At 41.0% G+C, this 14,955-nt stretch overlaps 1 protein-coding gene across 2 annotated transcripts in view; it reads right to left on the bottom strand.

The window, feature by feature from the left end:
• Positions 1–9,861, bottom strand: part of tox3 (TOX high mobility group box family member 3) — a 127,635-nt gene extending 117,774 nt beyond the window's left edge. For both annotated transcript variants that reach the window (XM_084337364.1, XM_084337365.1), the window contains exon 1: positions 9,407–9,861. In XM_084337364.1, the coding sequence (XP_084193490.1) occupies positions 9,407–9,508 (102 nt within the window). In that variant the 5' untranslated portion in view covers positions 9,509–9,861. The remainder of the gene's footprint in view (positions 1–9,406) is intronic.
• Positions 9,862–14,955: the final 5,094 nt, after the last annotated feature.

Below are 14,955 nucleotides of genomic sequence, written 5' to 3'. Positions count from 1 at the left end.
GAGACTATGGATAGTGCCAAGGGCCATACACAGTGTGTGAAGAACACACGCCTAAAGGTGTCTGAGCATGAGGAACACATGCAGAGTCTGTGGGACAAGCGTGAGAGTGTGACGCAGGGGGCATGAGAACGCATTGCTGTGACATATCTAGTGTGCACTACCAGTACATGAACACAAACATTGTCACTTACTCTTCAGTATTTACTAACTACAGTATATGAATTTGTTCATAACTAACACTGAGTTAAAGAGTTAGTTATAAAGCTACATGGACCGATATATCCAATGGTCACAAGCCATTCGTATGACGGTATATGTGCATGTGTATGTGTACGTGTATGTATGTTAGGGCTGACCTTCGAATATTTTTTTGGAATTCGAAGCATCGGGGCCGAGATTCGATTTTAAATCGAAGCTTCGAAATAAAAAGAATTTAATTAAAAACTAAAAAAAGAATTACACTTAAAATTTAAATTTTTTTTTATGTTGTGGGACTTGTACAGCACTTTGTTCAATTTTGTCAGTGCTGTAAAGTTTAAACCTTTTTAAATCTTAGACAAGCGAAACACTTTGCTTTCATGAAATATTGTAAGCCGTCATTTGAGGCTTTATAAAAGCAGCACAATGAACAGAAATCTGTCAGTGCCGAGTCCGACCTCATCTTAAATAACAAACAGCATTGCTTGTTGTAGTTAACAAAGAGAGGCAGAGTTGATTTTGCAACAAACTAAAAATTTTTTTTTTTTTTTATAATCGAATTTTATTTTCATATTCGAATCCCATGCCCATCGAACGAAGCTTCGAAGTATTTAAGACAGCCCTAATGTATGTATGTATGTATGTATGTATGTATGTATGTATGTATGTATGTATGTATGTATGTATGTATGTATGTATGTATGTATGTATGTATGTATGTATGTATGTACATGTATGTATGTATGTGTGTATTAGGGCTGGGCGATATAACGATAACGATAAATATCGCGATATATTTTAATAATCGATATCGAATATCGAAATTAAAAAAAAAATCGAAAAATCGTTTTTCTTTTTTTTCTTTTTTTTTGTGACCTGCAACAGGGCAGTGGACAGACTTGTCTTTCTTGCCTGCAACTTAAAGTAATGGCTTTGCTTGTCCAAATGACAATACTGACCAAATTGAGATTTATTTTTCTCTTTTTCCATTTATTTTGTTTGCTTTCTAATTTAAAATACATTTAGAAACCGTCTGTACAGAGTAGGCTATGTGTGCTAGCAGAACTAGACTCCAGTCACGAGTCACGGTGCACATGTGCGGTAGTTTGTCCACCAAAAAAGCGCCAAAAGATCGAAAATAAACTAACAGAGCCAGAACTGTTCAACTCCTCTGGAGCCACAGCCAGCAGAGAAGCCGGTTTACTTTAGCTTTTAAACCAGCTGCAGCCTGAGAACTGGAGTGTGAGGGGATGTAACACTAAAGATGGCGGCAACGACAAAGAATTGCTGCAAAATAAACATACATCTGTTGTTAAAAAAAATTAAAAATAATAATAATACTTTTTAATACTTATAACAATTCGATAATTATCGATATCGAGAAATAAAATAAAATTATCATATCGTTATCGCGATATGATTTTTTTCCATATCGCCCAGCCCTAGTGTGTATGTATGTATGTATGTATGTATGTATGTATGTATGTATGTATGTATGTATGTATGTATGTATGTATGTATGTATGTATGTATGTATGTATGTATGTATGTATGTTAGGGGTGGGAATCACCAGTTTCATCATGATACGATACGATATCGATTCTTTGGACAACGATACGATATTTGCCAATATCACAAAGTCTCTCACGATACAATACGATACGATTAGATTCAGGTGCCTGCGATCGATACGAGATGATATCATATGCCCATTTAACACAATCAGTAACATTTAGATCAACAAAAAAAAGGTAATGAAAATATCATTTGACATTTGTATTTTTGAGCTCTTCCAGACATTTAAAGGAAAATCAATCTATTGTTTTTAATACAAATAGACCTCCTGTTCACTGTAAAGTGCCACGTTTTTATATATTGAGCTTTAAACTTTAAGCTACATTTTTTGGAACTCAAAACTCACAACCTCCCTCTCCCAAACCGTTCCTACAACAATTTGTTGATGTTGCATGATCATGTATAGGCCTACATTTATTATGTATTATATTGTTTATGTTTAAATAACATTTAAACATCAAACTCCTCTGACCTCATCTGGTCTTTCCAAAGACGCGCGCACACACACACACACACAGAAAGGGAGAATGCTATGCTGTAACATCTACACACACGGAGCTACTGCTGTTGTTCTTGGGCGGATATGAGACTCGCCACAGGATTTTCAAAATAAGTATCGATATGAATCGATCTTATTACATCGCATCGATCCGATTCGATTGTTGATAATTACATCGATGTATCGATCTGGATCGATGTATCGTCCCACCCCTAATGTATGTATGCATGTTACTGTTACATACACAACATACATTAAAGCTGCACTTATCAAGATATCCGATGGTCACTAATCCTGAGAGTGATATATGATGTAAGAAGGTTCCATCTTCCATTCTGCTCCAGCAGAGAGGGGAGATGGAGAACGGCGTATGTATTGAAACACAACAGCTTGTGTCATGCCTTAACCTGCTGTGAGGGAAACTAGTTTACCTTTGACGTGTCAAAGGGTGCGACGGGATCAAGTATATATAAAGGACCCTATTTTTGTTAATCTAGACACGCGTGTGCAAGAACAGGCATGGATGTGTCCAACTTATCTTTGGGGATTTGGTGACCAGAGATGCAAGCATATCACTGGGGGCAGCGCAGTGCACATGGGTTAGAGTAGGAGGAACAGGCCTACATTATTAGCAGGTGGAGTTGGGGCTGACTTCAATTATGGTCAATCAGCTCCTTTCATTCCTTAACCTTATGTGGTGTTAGGGTCTCCACCGACCCGTTTCAAGGTTATAATATGTAATAACTACCATGTATTTGATTTTATTAGAACAAGGCTTTATGATATCCTCCACAACACATATATAAGCAGAGCAAAATTCTGAAGGTATCTGCAGAAAAGAAGGTACGACTGTGGTATTAGGATCATTCTTGACCCGGCAAGGTAAAACTATACAATAAAAATACTAAATATAAATAAATAAAATAATAATAAATGTACTAAACTTTTTTTCAGAAGTTATATTCTAATATTGTTATATTATAGTCAGAAAACATTATTATCTATGGGTTTCACATTTAGTATATTATGATTGAACAACCTCATTTTCATCTTAAAAATAAGGGACATGATGTGTCTCGGGGGCCATAAAATCAAATTACAATGGGATTATATGGTTATGAATGCATATAATGTTAGTTAGGATGTAGTATTAACTGAAATATATTTCCACATGTTGATACTGTACTTTTCAGCTAATACAGGATGGCATCAAAGAGGATGGCATGCAACCAATACAACTGATTGTAAAAACAAGTCATGCTGCATATTCATCATTTTGGAATAATTGTCATTGTCAACTCAAAACAGTGTATCGTGCTAGCTAGTCCTGAACAGAGATCATGTTAAATGACAGCAAGTGGACTGAGCAACAACCAGTGGATTGGCTAAAGTTAAAAGCTCTTTCAATGTCCGGGGTTGTCACCAGCTTGGCTGGCCGTTCACACTAATACAATTAGCTGTATTAGAGGATGGGAGAAGCTGGCGGGGTGGGTCCGGGTCGTTGTAAACAGCGACTCCTACAGTTCGGTCGGGGCGCCTGCTAAGCGCGGATAGGACCTGAGTGGGATAGTGTGATCCTTCCACACGCTACGCCCTCTCAGGGAGGATCCACGCTACCAGGTGAAAAAAAGCGGTTGATTGGCTGGACGTGTGTCGGAGGAAGCATGTGATAGCCTCCACTCTCCCAGATGATCTGACTGTGGGGGGTAAGTGCGCAGCGACCAGGAAGGGGATTGGGAATTGGCATACGACTAACATTGGGATGGGAGAAAAATCGGAGGAAAATGGAGGGAGAAAAAGATAAAAAAAAAAAAAGCTCTTTCAATGAGATGAAAATGTGGATTCATTTTTATTATAACAAGAATCCCCACACGCCGCTCTAAATCGCTACTGCTTGGCTCCAGTGTTTGTGGGTCTGAGTCTATCTGAGGGATCCCAGGCCCAAACAGGTCAAGATCCAGCATTTCCCGGGTCCAGCATTTCCAGATACAGCTAGCAGCCGTGCGTAACACCCCCCTGTCTTTCGGCCACCACTTTCACGTTCTAGCATAAAGTTATCTTTAGATACAGGCTATGAGCACTCGACATGAAGCTGAATCCCCCCCCCCCCCCCCCCCCCCATTAGTTGTGCTTTACCGAATAGAGTATCCGGATACATCCCTAGCAATGATGCGTATGGACTGTTTCTGATCCCCACGTGAATTCAATAGCCACAAGTGGAATGCTTTCATAGCTTGTTGTGATCAACTGATTTAACTGTTTGATTGATTGATTGAAAACTTTAATTAACATTGCAGAATGGGTACAGTACAGTACAGTTCAATAGACACAATTGTTAAAGGGGAACTCCAACATTTTGGGAAATTTGCTTATTTAACATCTTCCCTGGAGTTAGACAAGAAGATACATACCTTTTTTGTCTCTGTGCGTGCATTTTAGCTTTGGGAATAGACGCTCCGTTAGCATAGCTTAGCTTCATCACTGGAAGTGAGGCAGGACAGTAGCCTTACAGTGCCTTACAGTGTATTGCAAGGTCTGACATTGACCAAATTTGATATGCATGACCTTGGTGGGCTCTAGGTCAACTCCTGAAAAGGGGGTCAATGTCAGACCTTGCAATCAAAAGTTAGGGGGCGCACTGAAATTATGGCAAGGGTTATTAGCCCCCTAACTTTTGATTGCAAAGTCTGACATTGACCCCCTTTTCAGGAGTTGACCTAGAGCCCACCAAGGTCATGCATATCAAGTTTGGTCAATTCACTCGGTGCAGCAGCGCCGAGGCTCACCATACGAGAAATATTCAGTTTCAATCTGTTTGCGCATTTAGTATACAGTCACAGTGTTCGACTTACGTGATGATTTGCTCCATTTTGATGTAAACGCCGAAGAATAATCCTCACGAGTCACAATGTTATCCAATATCCAGCCTGAATTTTTCAAGCGCTTTCGAAAAAGCCGCCTCCCCCAACATGTCGTATACGTCATGCCGACGAACCGTGGCCCGTGGGCACTGGATCAAACCATTAAAGTGGGGGGGTCACACAATCTTTGGAAACTTAAAAACGTGCTATTAAGTGTCATTGCGTATTATTAATTTGATTGAAATTACGTAGTTATGGTTCGATAAGATTTATATATTGGGGGGGATATTTATATCATATGATATGATCAAAAAGTGAGGGAGCAAAGAGACAAGCTTGCTCCCCCAAGTTCAATAGTCCTGGAGCCCGTGCATCGTCTGCTCCGTTAAGTGGGCGCCTATGCTAACAGTAATATATACATACGAGGGGGAGGGAACCGTACCTTAGGAGTGGGTGGGTGGGTGGGAGGGGGGTTCAGACATTTACGGGGGCCAGTTTCTAATTGCAGCCTCCCGTACAGTAGACCTGTGTGCTCTTTGAGAGAGGTTTTGAATGTGGGTATGGATTCAAATTTTTTTACGGCTGTGGGTAGGGCGTTCCACATTGATGTGGCAATTTTGCTAAACGTGTTTAGACCCCTGTTCCATTCAATTGAAGGATTTACTTCAAAGTGAGATGAAATGCATAGTCTAACATCCATAAAAACGACTTGTTGGAATCCTGTGTGCGCTATACCTCCAGATAGCTCCAGTTCGCCCCTTGCCTAGGCTACTGAAAATAGCTCAGAGAGCCAGCATCTACGCTTAGACATGGTCTGTGCAGGCGAAGGCACATGCACAATTTTATGCCAGAATGGATACCAAAATTGTAATGTTCCCGGCAGACCTGTACTGACGTACTCCCAGCTGCACCACACCCACCGATCTTGTCACCCAAGTTCCTTTTCGAGTTACAAAATTACCAGACAGGCACAGGTGTAAAAAAAATCACCTTTCTCCCAACTAAACTGTCTATCGTCTTGCGCCTGCAACTCCACCAGCCTCTCACCAGCACGAAAACAGAGCCACAAGTGTGTAAAGTGTATATGTCTTGTGTATCAGTCCACTTATTTTCAAACCCCTTTACGAATTCTAGGTAATGGTGGGCTATTTCTGTGTCCATTTTTAGCTGTAAGCAGGAGCTCTGCTTTGTGGACACATTTAATGGACGCATCCAAGTTACCAGCCTGGCTGCGTCTATACTTTCCACAGGCAAGTTGTCCTTCCGCATTGCTCTGATTGGCCGCTGACCTACGCTAGTTTTTTGCCCCCATGCCGGTATGAGAGAAATAATAATAATGAGCAGCGTAGAAATAATAATAATGCGAGAGCGAGCCTCGCACACACACACGCACGCTGAAATGGGTATCGTAGAACATGACATAGTCGCATGGTATCTGATTTATTAGTGCCAATACTAAAGATTAGGGACAAACGCACGCCATTGGCACAAGTGTAAATCATGGATTAGTCACTCAGTTTTAACATTGGCCCGCGTAGCTCAACTCGTTCGTCAGCTGGCTGTGGAGCCTATATGGTCACAAGTTCAAATCACTCTTAGTTAAATTTTTTCAATTGAAATAACTAGGGATGTCCGATATTATCGGCCGATATCGGCATTAAAATGTGATATCGGAAAATATCGGTATCGGTTTTCAAAAAAAATTATTATTATTATTTTTTTTTTTTACATTTCTATAGAAATTATGTCCGATATTATCGGCCTACCGATATTATCGGCCGATATCGGCATTAAAATGTGATATCGGTTGATATCGGTATCGGAAATTAAGAGTTGGACAATATCGGTATATCGGTAAAAAAGCCAATATCGAGCATCCCTAGAAATAACGTATTGTATTGTTTTCATCTCTCTATATTAACGTGATTCCATCAACACAACATAAATGTTCAAAACACGACTTCATTATTGCTTGTCTCTGCACATTATTGCTTATCTCTGCTCTGTTTACATTGGGTGGACGAGCAGTGAGTTTTAATATTGAGCACGCCATAAGTAGGTAATATGCTCTTGCGCGTGACACGACTTTAGGCTTCATTATTCAGCCACAGGCAGGAGTTTTTAGATCACAGGCTGGTCATGCATAATCTCGCCCACCAGACTCTTCTACCGAATTGACTAGGTTGCACAAGTCAATCAATAGATTAACACTTTCTGTAGGCCTAACACTCACCTACTCATTCTGTTGTGACACAACCTGACATGTTAGGGTTGTCACCTTCCGTGATCATATTTGAACCAATGTGTAAAAAATCTGTTTTAGATTAGGCTGTACAAATCTGTTCTATAGGCTATATTTAGTCTAGTTTATTAGACAAAGCATTTAAAAATACTTTGATGAGTCTACATCAATAGCATTAACCATACATTGTTAAGGTTGACAGAATAAAGTCTATATCAACTTATTGCCATCATGGACCAATAACAGAACAGAATGAAGTCGTGTTTTGAACATTTATGTTGTGTTGATGGAATCACGTTAATATAGAGAGATGAAAACAATACAATACGTTATTTCAATTGAAAAAATTTAACTAAGAGTGATTTGAACTTGTGACCATAGCCTCCACAGCCAGCTGACGAACGAGTTGAGCTACGCGGGCCGATGTTAAAACTGAGTGACTAATCCATGATTTACACTTGTGCCAATGGCATGCGTTTGTCCCTAATCTTTAGTATTGGCACTAATAAATCAGATGTCATGCGACTATGTCATGTTCTATGATACCCATTTCAGCGTGCGTGTGTGCGAGGCTCGCTCTCACATTATTATTATTTCTACGCTGCTCATTATTATTATTTCTCTCATACCGGCGTGGGGGCAAAAAACTAGCGTAGGTCAGTGGCCAATCAAAGCAACGCGGAAGGACAACTTGCTTGTGGAAAGTATAGACGCAGCCTGGCTGGTGTTGTTTAAAGTGTCCTCAGGGCCATCCTTCTAGTGAGAATCCACAGAAGTCAAGATGTTGGTGCATGATGGACTGATGAATACAAGTCCTGCACTGTTATGTTTGCATACAATTAGTAATACAAACAACAACTCTATCCTGTGCACACACAGAGACAACTTCAGACAGTAGCTACACTTTGTGACCTCAGCAATGTTATGATCAGCTCAGGAATAGCACTGTCCGGCCGGAAAGATTGGAGCCAGAACTGTGGATATGCGTGAGAGAAAGTTGACAAGAACAAACATATACCCTGGAAGTAAGCAGATAAAAAGTGATGCATGTCACAGCTAACTCCATTAGTAGTCTGAATGCTACATGCTTAAACTGTAATATTTAAGATGGTTGCTAGATTAAAATCATACTGATAATACAATAACTGTTTCTGTCTGAATTAATTGATTACAGTAGGCTGCAAGGAGTGCAGGGCACAACTGTTTCAGAACGTGTACAATGGGTATTTAAACATTTAATTTAGTTTCAGATTGGAACCTTACAGCCTAACTTTTTAAAGGTTCTGCTACATGTAGCCATTGCCCTGAGTGTAAATAGTTCAATTGTGGATTCAGACAGAAAGGATGAGACATCAAATGTCCATAAAGCCAAAGGGGCATGCAAGTATGTTCACATACAACAAACTAAGTAATACTAATAAAGTAATACCAGGTCGGTGCATCACAGAGGATTATGTTGTGGTTAGAGTCTTGCCTGCCTTTTCACACACAGATGTTTTGGGAACATGAAATTGTATAACAACAATTAGATATCTGTGATTGATTGATTGGTTGAGTGATTGATTGATTGATTGATTGATTGATTGATTGATTGAAAAGTGTATTAACAGATTGCAGAATGGGTACAATACAGCTCAATACACACAATTGTTAAGGTGATGCAGACCAGAGAAAGACTTTCGTCTTGTTTACATCAGGGTCTGTGGATCACTATACAGTATCATCGCCTGAGGTGAGACTGTTTTGTAATGTAATCAGAACGGATTTGAGTAAAAGAAAAAGAACCCCTCGATATGGATGTCCATTTTCACTGACAATAATACAGGTACAAAGTTTGTCGCTAGTGAGGTGTTTGGGGGGATGCTGAATAAGAATAGAGAATAGTCCGGCGGGGGGATGTTTCTATCTTACACCATTTACTTACAAATTTGGACTAGATAAAAAAAAGAACGCGCACATGGTTTCAAAAGATGCTGCTATAGAGAGGCGTCACACGAGACAACACTAAACAGAACGTGCGAATGGCTCACCTTATTGAAGTTGTAGTAGCCCAAACAGTGGGCAAAATCCAGGTTTGGTGGGTCTCCCGGAATAGAATTTCCACCGGCGGTCGGATAAAATCGTACATCCATGATGTCTCGGGGAGGCGCGCAGCTGCAGCCTTTACTCTGCAAACAGAGCTCAGTTTGTTTCTACCGTTACAATCCAAGCGCACAGAGAGGACTGCCCGTGGAGGCTTTGTTGGGATGTTCTGGTGAGATAAGTGGGGAAGGTAGAGGGGGTACCTATAGTAAAAAATGAAATATTCCTCTTCTACAGCTCGAATAAGTTCTTCATGTCTACGGAACAGCACGAGAAGGTTGGTGCTGTGTCCCCAAGCTTTTCCTCAAGGAGTCTATGTGCGCCAAGCCGCGGTGTTTGCCCACCGTGCATTTAGAAGCAGCTGCTGTATACAAAGAAGCCACGCGACCGGCTGAGAGTTGGTTCCACCTCCCTTTCTCTCCGTTCAGATGGGGGACATCAAAATCAAAACTGTAATTAAGTTGTTATAACCGCGCAATAAGTCCGCACAAGAAACAGCGCACTGTCCGCGCATGTCGTCCTTTATCCTTGGTTGTTTCTTTCAGAAGTCCCCCCCCAAGTCATAAAGTAGGTAGCTGGTGGCGGAGTTTATTATTATTAATATTATTATAATAATAATAATAATAATAATTATTATTATTATTATTATTATTATTATTATTATTATTATTATTATTATTATTATTATTATTATTATTATTATTAGTATTATGTAAAGCTCAAGTAGGCTATTAGCCCACTATCTCGGAACTCTACAAGTCTGGTATTCTGGTGGTTTAACAGTAGTCAAAACATACACAGTCCTGTTGTGGTGCACAATTAATTAATATGTTGTACTACACACAACTGTAGCCTACTACGCTGACAACAATCCTTCTCGTTCAGCCTTTGGCTTTGCTTGTCGTAATGATGAACAAGGCAGATTGTGTGAACAAGCGGAGCCACTCCCCAAACACAGTTGGCCACTCCCCACTTTTTGCCCGCATCTGTCTCAAGGAGAATGGTCTGAAGTGAAAACACTACATTTTATTTTTAAATGGGAGAAGAAATAGGCCTAATAATTGCTTAAAATCTTTTGATTGTTTTGTGTCCATTTCAATAAGGGTTATCCTCTAAGACTGACTGCTGTAAATGTTGATTATGAATCATATTCATTATATATTATATCATATTATGAATAAGAAATGTCATACCGGATAACTGATTAACCTTAAAATAATTAGACTATCCTATTTTTGTCACACATACAGTACTACTTAATTAATAAATACATATTAATTCATATAACTTAAAAATACAGTACAATACTGTTTAGTAGTGCTTGTTGTGTGTGGTGGATGTTAACACTTTGAGTGCCACGCTGTTTGGTTAATTTACCCTTAGAATGCCAGTCTTTCTAGTCGTGTCCGTGGTTGTTGCACTATGTTTGCGAAGCTGTGTGTGTGTTCTGTATTATAGCTGTCGACAAAAATTACTTGTAGTCCACACGCTGTAGTTTGTAGTTTATTACACGCTAAACATCGCACATTTCCAAGATAAAACTGTCTTTTTTCATAGATCCCAAGATAAAACACATTATGTGCAATACGCCCAAACCGTTCTGGCTGATCCCCTGAAACCCGAATACTCCCAAATCACAGGTATGACTTGTATATGTATCATCACAAAATCATCAAGGGGGGGGGGGGGTCGTTTTAACTCAAAACTATGATCGCGTTTGCCGTGCATGTTTTTCGTCCGGTGAAACACAGAACTGTGATCGTTAGAGAAACACGTTTCAGATTTGGTCAAATACACATAGAATGTACCTTACCTTAGCCAGAAGGTATTCCAAAAGAATAATTCCAAGTGATCGCATCGCCATCGCGATTATCAGTGTATATGTCTACGTTTCGATGGTCAAATACGCTTATGCAACGGAATTCTGAGGCGAGGACTGTGAATTTCTGTCCCAGGATAAGTAGGGGCTACTAACCGAGGAAAGAATTGATTGATTGATTGATTGATTGAAAACTTTATTAACAGATTGCAGAAGGGGTACAGTACAGTACAGCTCAATACAATTGTTAAGGAGATGCAGACCAGAGAAAGACTTTCGTCATGTTTACATCAGGGTCCCCCATTTTCAATTCATCATAACACATATGACACACACGACATACAGATAGACAGTACTGCTACATCTATACATTTATGACATACCAGATTTGCAAATACAGTACTGTTTGTGATACAAAAAGAGTCCAGAAAAGAGAGTATATACATTTGACGTAGAAACTGTACATTGGAGGAGGTTGGGTAGGTGGGGTGGGGTTGGGTGGGTGGGTCGGGGGGGGGGAACTGTACATTGGAGGGGGTTGGGTGGGTGGGGTGGGTGGGGGACACTGTACACTGTACATTGGAATATTGACAAAGCCATACTTGGTAATTTACTGTACATTGGAGGGGGTTGGGTTAGGACATTTGCAGGGCCCAGTTTCGAATTGCAGTCTCCCGTAGGTGTTCTTTGAGGGTGTTTTTGAAAGTGGCTAGTGATTCACATTCCTTTACAGCTTAGGGCGTTCCACATTGATGTGGCATAATTGCGAAACGTGTTTAGTCCCTTTGTTTGAGCCGAATCTGGGTTTAACATGATTTGTGGAGCTCCCGCTGGTGTTGTGATAATGGTATTCACTGACCTTTGGGAAGTATTTTGACATGTACATGGGTACCTTGGTCGTGTAGTGTATCTTGTAGACCAGGCCCATTGCAAGTTGCTGTACTCTGTCGTCTACTCTAAGCCATCCTAGGTTGTCAAAGTGGGAAGGGGTGAGGTGGGTTCTAGGAGTCAGGTCAAGCAGTAGTCTGACCAGTTTGTTTTGAGATGTTTGTAATTTTGTTTTTAGTGCCTTTGAGGTGCTTTGGTACCATGAGGTGCAAGCATAGTCGTAGTACCCTTGAATGAGTGCTCCTGCCAGAGTCTTCAGGGTATTCTTGTTTACCAGAGAGGAGATCCGGTACAAGAATCGAGTTCGTTGGTTGATTTTTTTTATTACATTGGATGCCATTTTGTCACAGGAAAGATTAGCCTGTAGGATGGAACCCAGGTAGGAATGAAAGTGAAGCTGACTATCAGCCCAGAGCCCCATGCAGTTCAGACACGGACGATACTGCCACCTGGTGATAGTCGATCAGAATGCAGTTCCAATGTGTCGGGACGTGTCTAAATGATGCAGATCGCCCTGGGCAACTGTGTAGAGCGGGGATCAAAGTAAAAAGGTGCAAGCATAGTCGTAGTACCCTTGAATGAGTGCTCCTCTTAGAGTCTTCAGGATATTCTTGTTTACCAGAGAGGAGATCCGGTACAAGAATATTGTAATGGTTGACTTTTTTTATTACATTGGATGCCATTTTGTCACAGGAAAGATTTGCCTCTAGGATGGAACCCAGGTATGTAATAATTTCATCTTTCCTTGTGACAATATTGTCACCCACTGTAACAGAGAAGTTGTTGGTCTTGCTGAGTTTGTTATTTGATCCGAAGAGAATGGACTCTGTTTTACCCAGGTGCAATGATAGTCTGTTATCAGCGAGCCAGGTGCAGATTCTGCCGAGTTCTGAGCTGAGGGTTTTTTCAAAACTGTTTTTTTTCAAAAAGAACAAGTTGCACTCACAAGCTGACGACATGTCATTTGCATAAATTAGGAACAGTAACGGTCCTAGTATGCTTCCTTGTGGAACACCACAGCTCACTGGGAGGGGGGGGGGGGCATAGAGTACTGTTTACCTTCACCATATGTTCTCTCCCCTCCAGGTAGGATTGCATCCAGCTCACTGATAAACTATCAAAACCAATTGCTCTTAGCTTGTCAATCAGAATGGAGTGATTGACAGTGTCGAAGGCCTTTTGTAGGTCCAGCATGACCATGCCGCAGTATTTGCCCACCTCTTGTTTGATGTGGTCGTTCAAATAGAGAAGGCATGTGTCAGTGGAGTGGGATGTTCTGAAGCCAGATTGGAATTCGTAGATTTGATTTTTTTCCGTTAGCTACTTTTCGACCTATTCGTAGAAAATGTTTTCCATGACTTTCGAGATGGAGGTAAGAATAGAAACAGGGCAGTAGTTGCCTGGGTCTAATTTGCTGCCTTTTTGTGCAGGGGGGGTCACTCGCAATTTTGATGTCTTTGGGGACGTATCCCTGTTTTATGGAGAGGTTTATTATGTGTGTGATGACTGGGGTGATGGCGGCTGCTGAGTCTCTGAGGAATTTGGAGGGGATATTGCCATGGCCAGTGGCCTTGTTAGGTTGGAGGGCGCTCAGTTTTTTGAGTACCTCATCTGTTGTTACCATTTTTTTTATCCACTTTTTCTCCAAATCTTTCTCCCATCCCAATTTCGTATATCTAATTCTTCCCTCCCCTGTCTTGAACGTTGCTAGACTATGCCTCCCACAGGTCGGTTGTAGTGAGGACAGAAGCCTTGTATCACGTGTCCCCTCCGGTACACGAGGAGGCAGCCTGTCGCATCTTTTCACCGCAGCAGCTCGAACTCTCAGTGGCGAGGAGTAACGCGTGGGAGGCTCATGCTGCCCCCGTCACTTCCTGCTCCCGTCGCACCGGCGTCACCAAACTGACCTGTAGGAGTCGCTGTCCACAACGTCAAATCCCCACCCACCGGCTTTCCCACCCTCTAACACTTGCCAATTATGTTAGTATGAACGACCGGCCAGCCGGTAGCAACACCGAGTGCTGGGCTCGAACCCAGCGTCTCCTGCTTTAGTGGCGAGCGCCTTGCCCACTGCGCCAATCAGCCGCCCTCTGTTGTTACCATTTCAAGTTTGAAGTCGTCTTTACGGACCCATAGGTTTTTGTAGTAGGCTAGGATGTGTTCTATCCCAAAATGCCCTGAGTGGGAGGGTAGTTTATTAACCAGTGTTGTGGCTATGTTTGTAAAGAATAATGTTTAGGTATTTGGCCACATCCAGCATGTCTGTGATGAGTGTTTTCTGTCTTTATGTTTATGTTTGTAAATCTGGTTTTTAGTTTTTTTAACTCAATAAACAACGTTATTTGGACGTATATAGTATTATACAACCTGGAAATGGTTCATCAGGATCAACATCCCATAATCGAAAACTGTCTACTCCACGCCGATCGTCCAACGGCGCGAGGAACATACGGTAAGATCCAGCGTTATTTTCTAACGTATGCCATATAAACTGCTCTGATGACCATATGACCCACACTAGACGAATGGTATAACGTTGCCCACGGAATTATAAACGCCCCCTCGCCCATCCGGTCAATATCAGATGATACGTAGTAACTTCTAGAACCACGTCCAGTTGAAATTTTTTATCTCGCGCCGATTGCTATCAAACTGTATTTCATCATCAATATAATGCATTTGGAGCTATAAATCAAGTTCTGGAGAAAGCTGCAGAAAACGATAAAAACTTACTTATACTATAGACCATATTTTAGTATGAATATGTGAATGAAAAAGTTTAACGTTGCT

Source organism: Notolepis coatsorum (assembly GCF_963971535.1).
Source record: "Notolepis coatsorum genome assembly, chromosome: 20".
In the NCBI taxonomy this organism is placed as follows: domain Eukaryota; kingdom Metazoa; phylum Chordata; class Actinopteri; order Aulopiformes; family Paralepididae; genus Notolepis; species Notolepis coatsorum.
The sequence above is the reverse complement of the archived record's forward strand: the minus strand, read 5'-3'. Positions and strand labels throughout refer to the sequence as shown.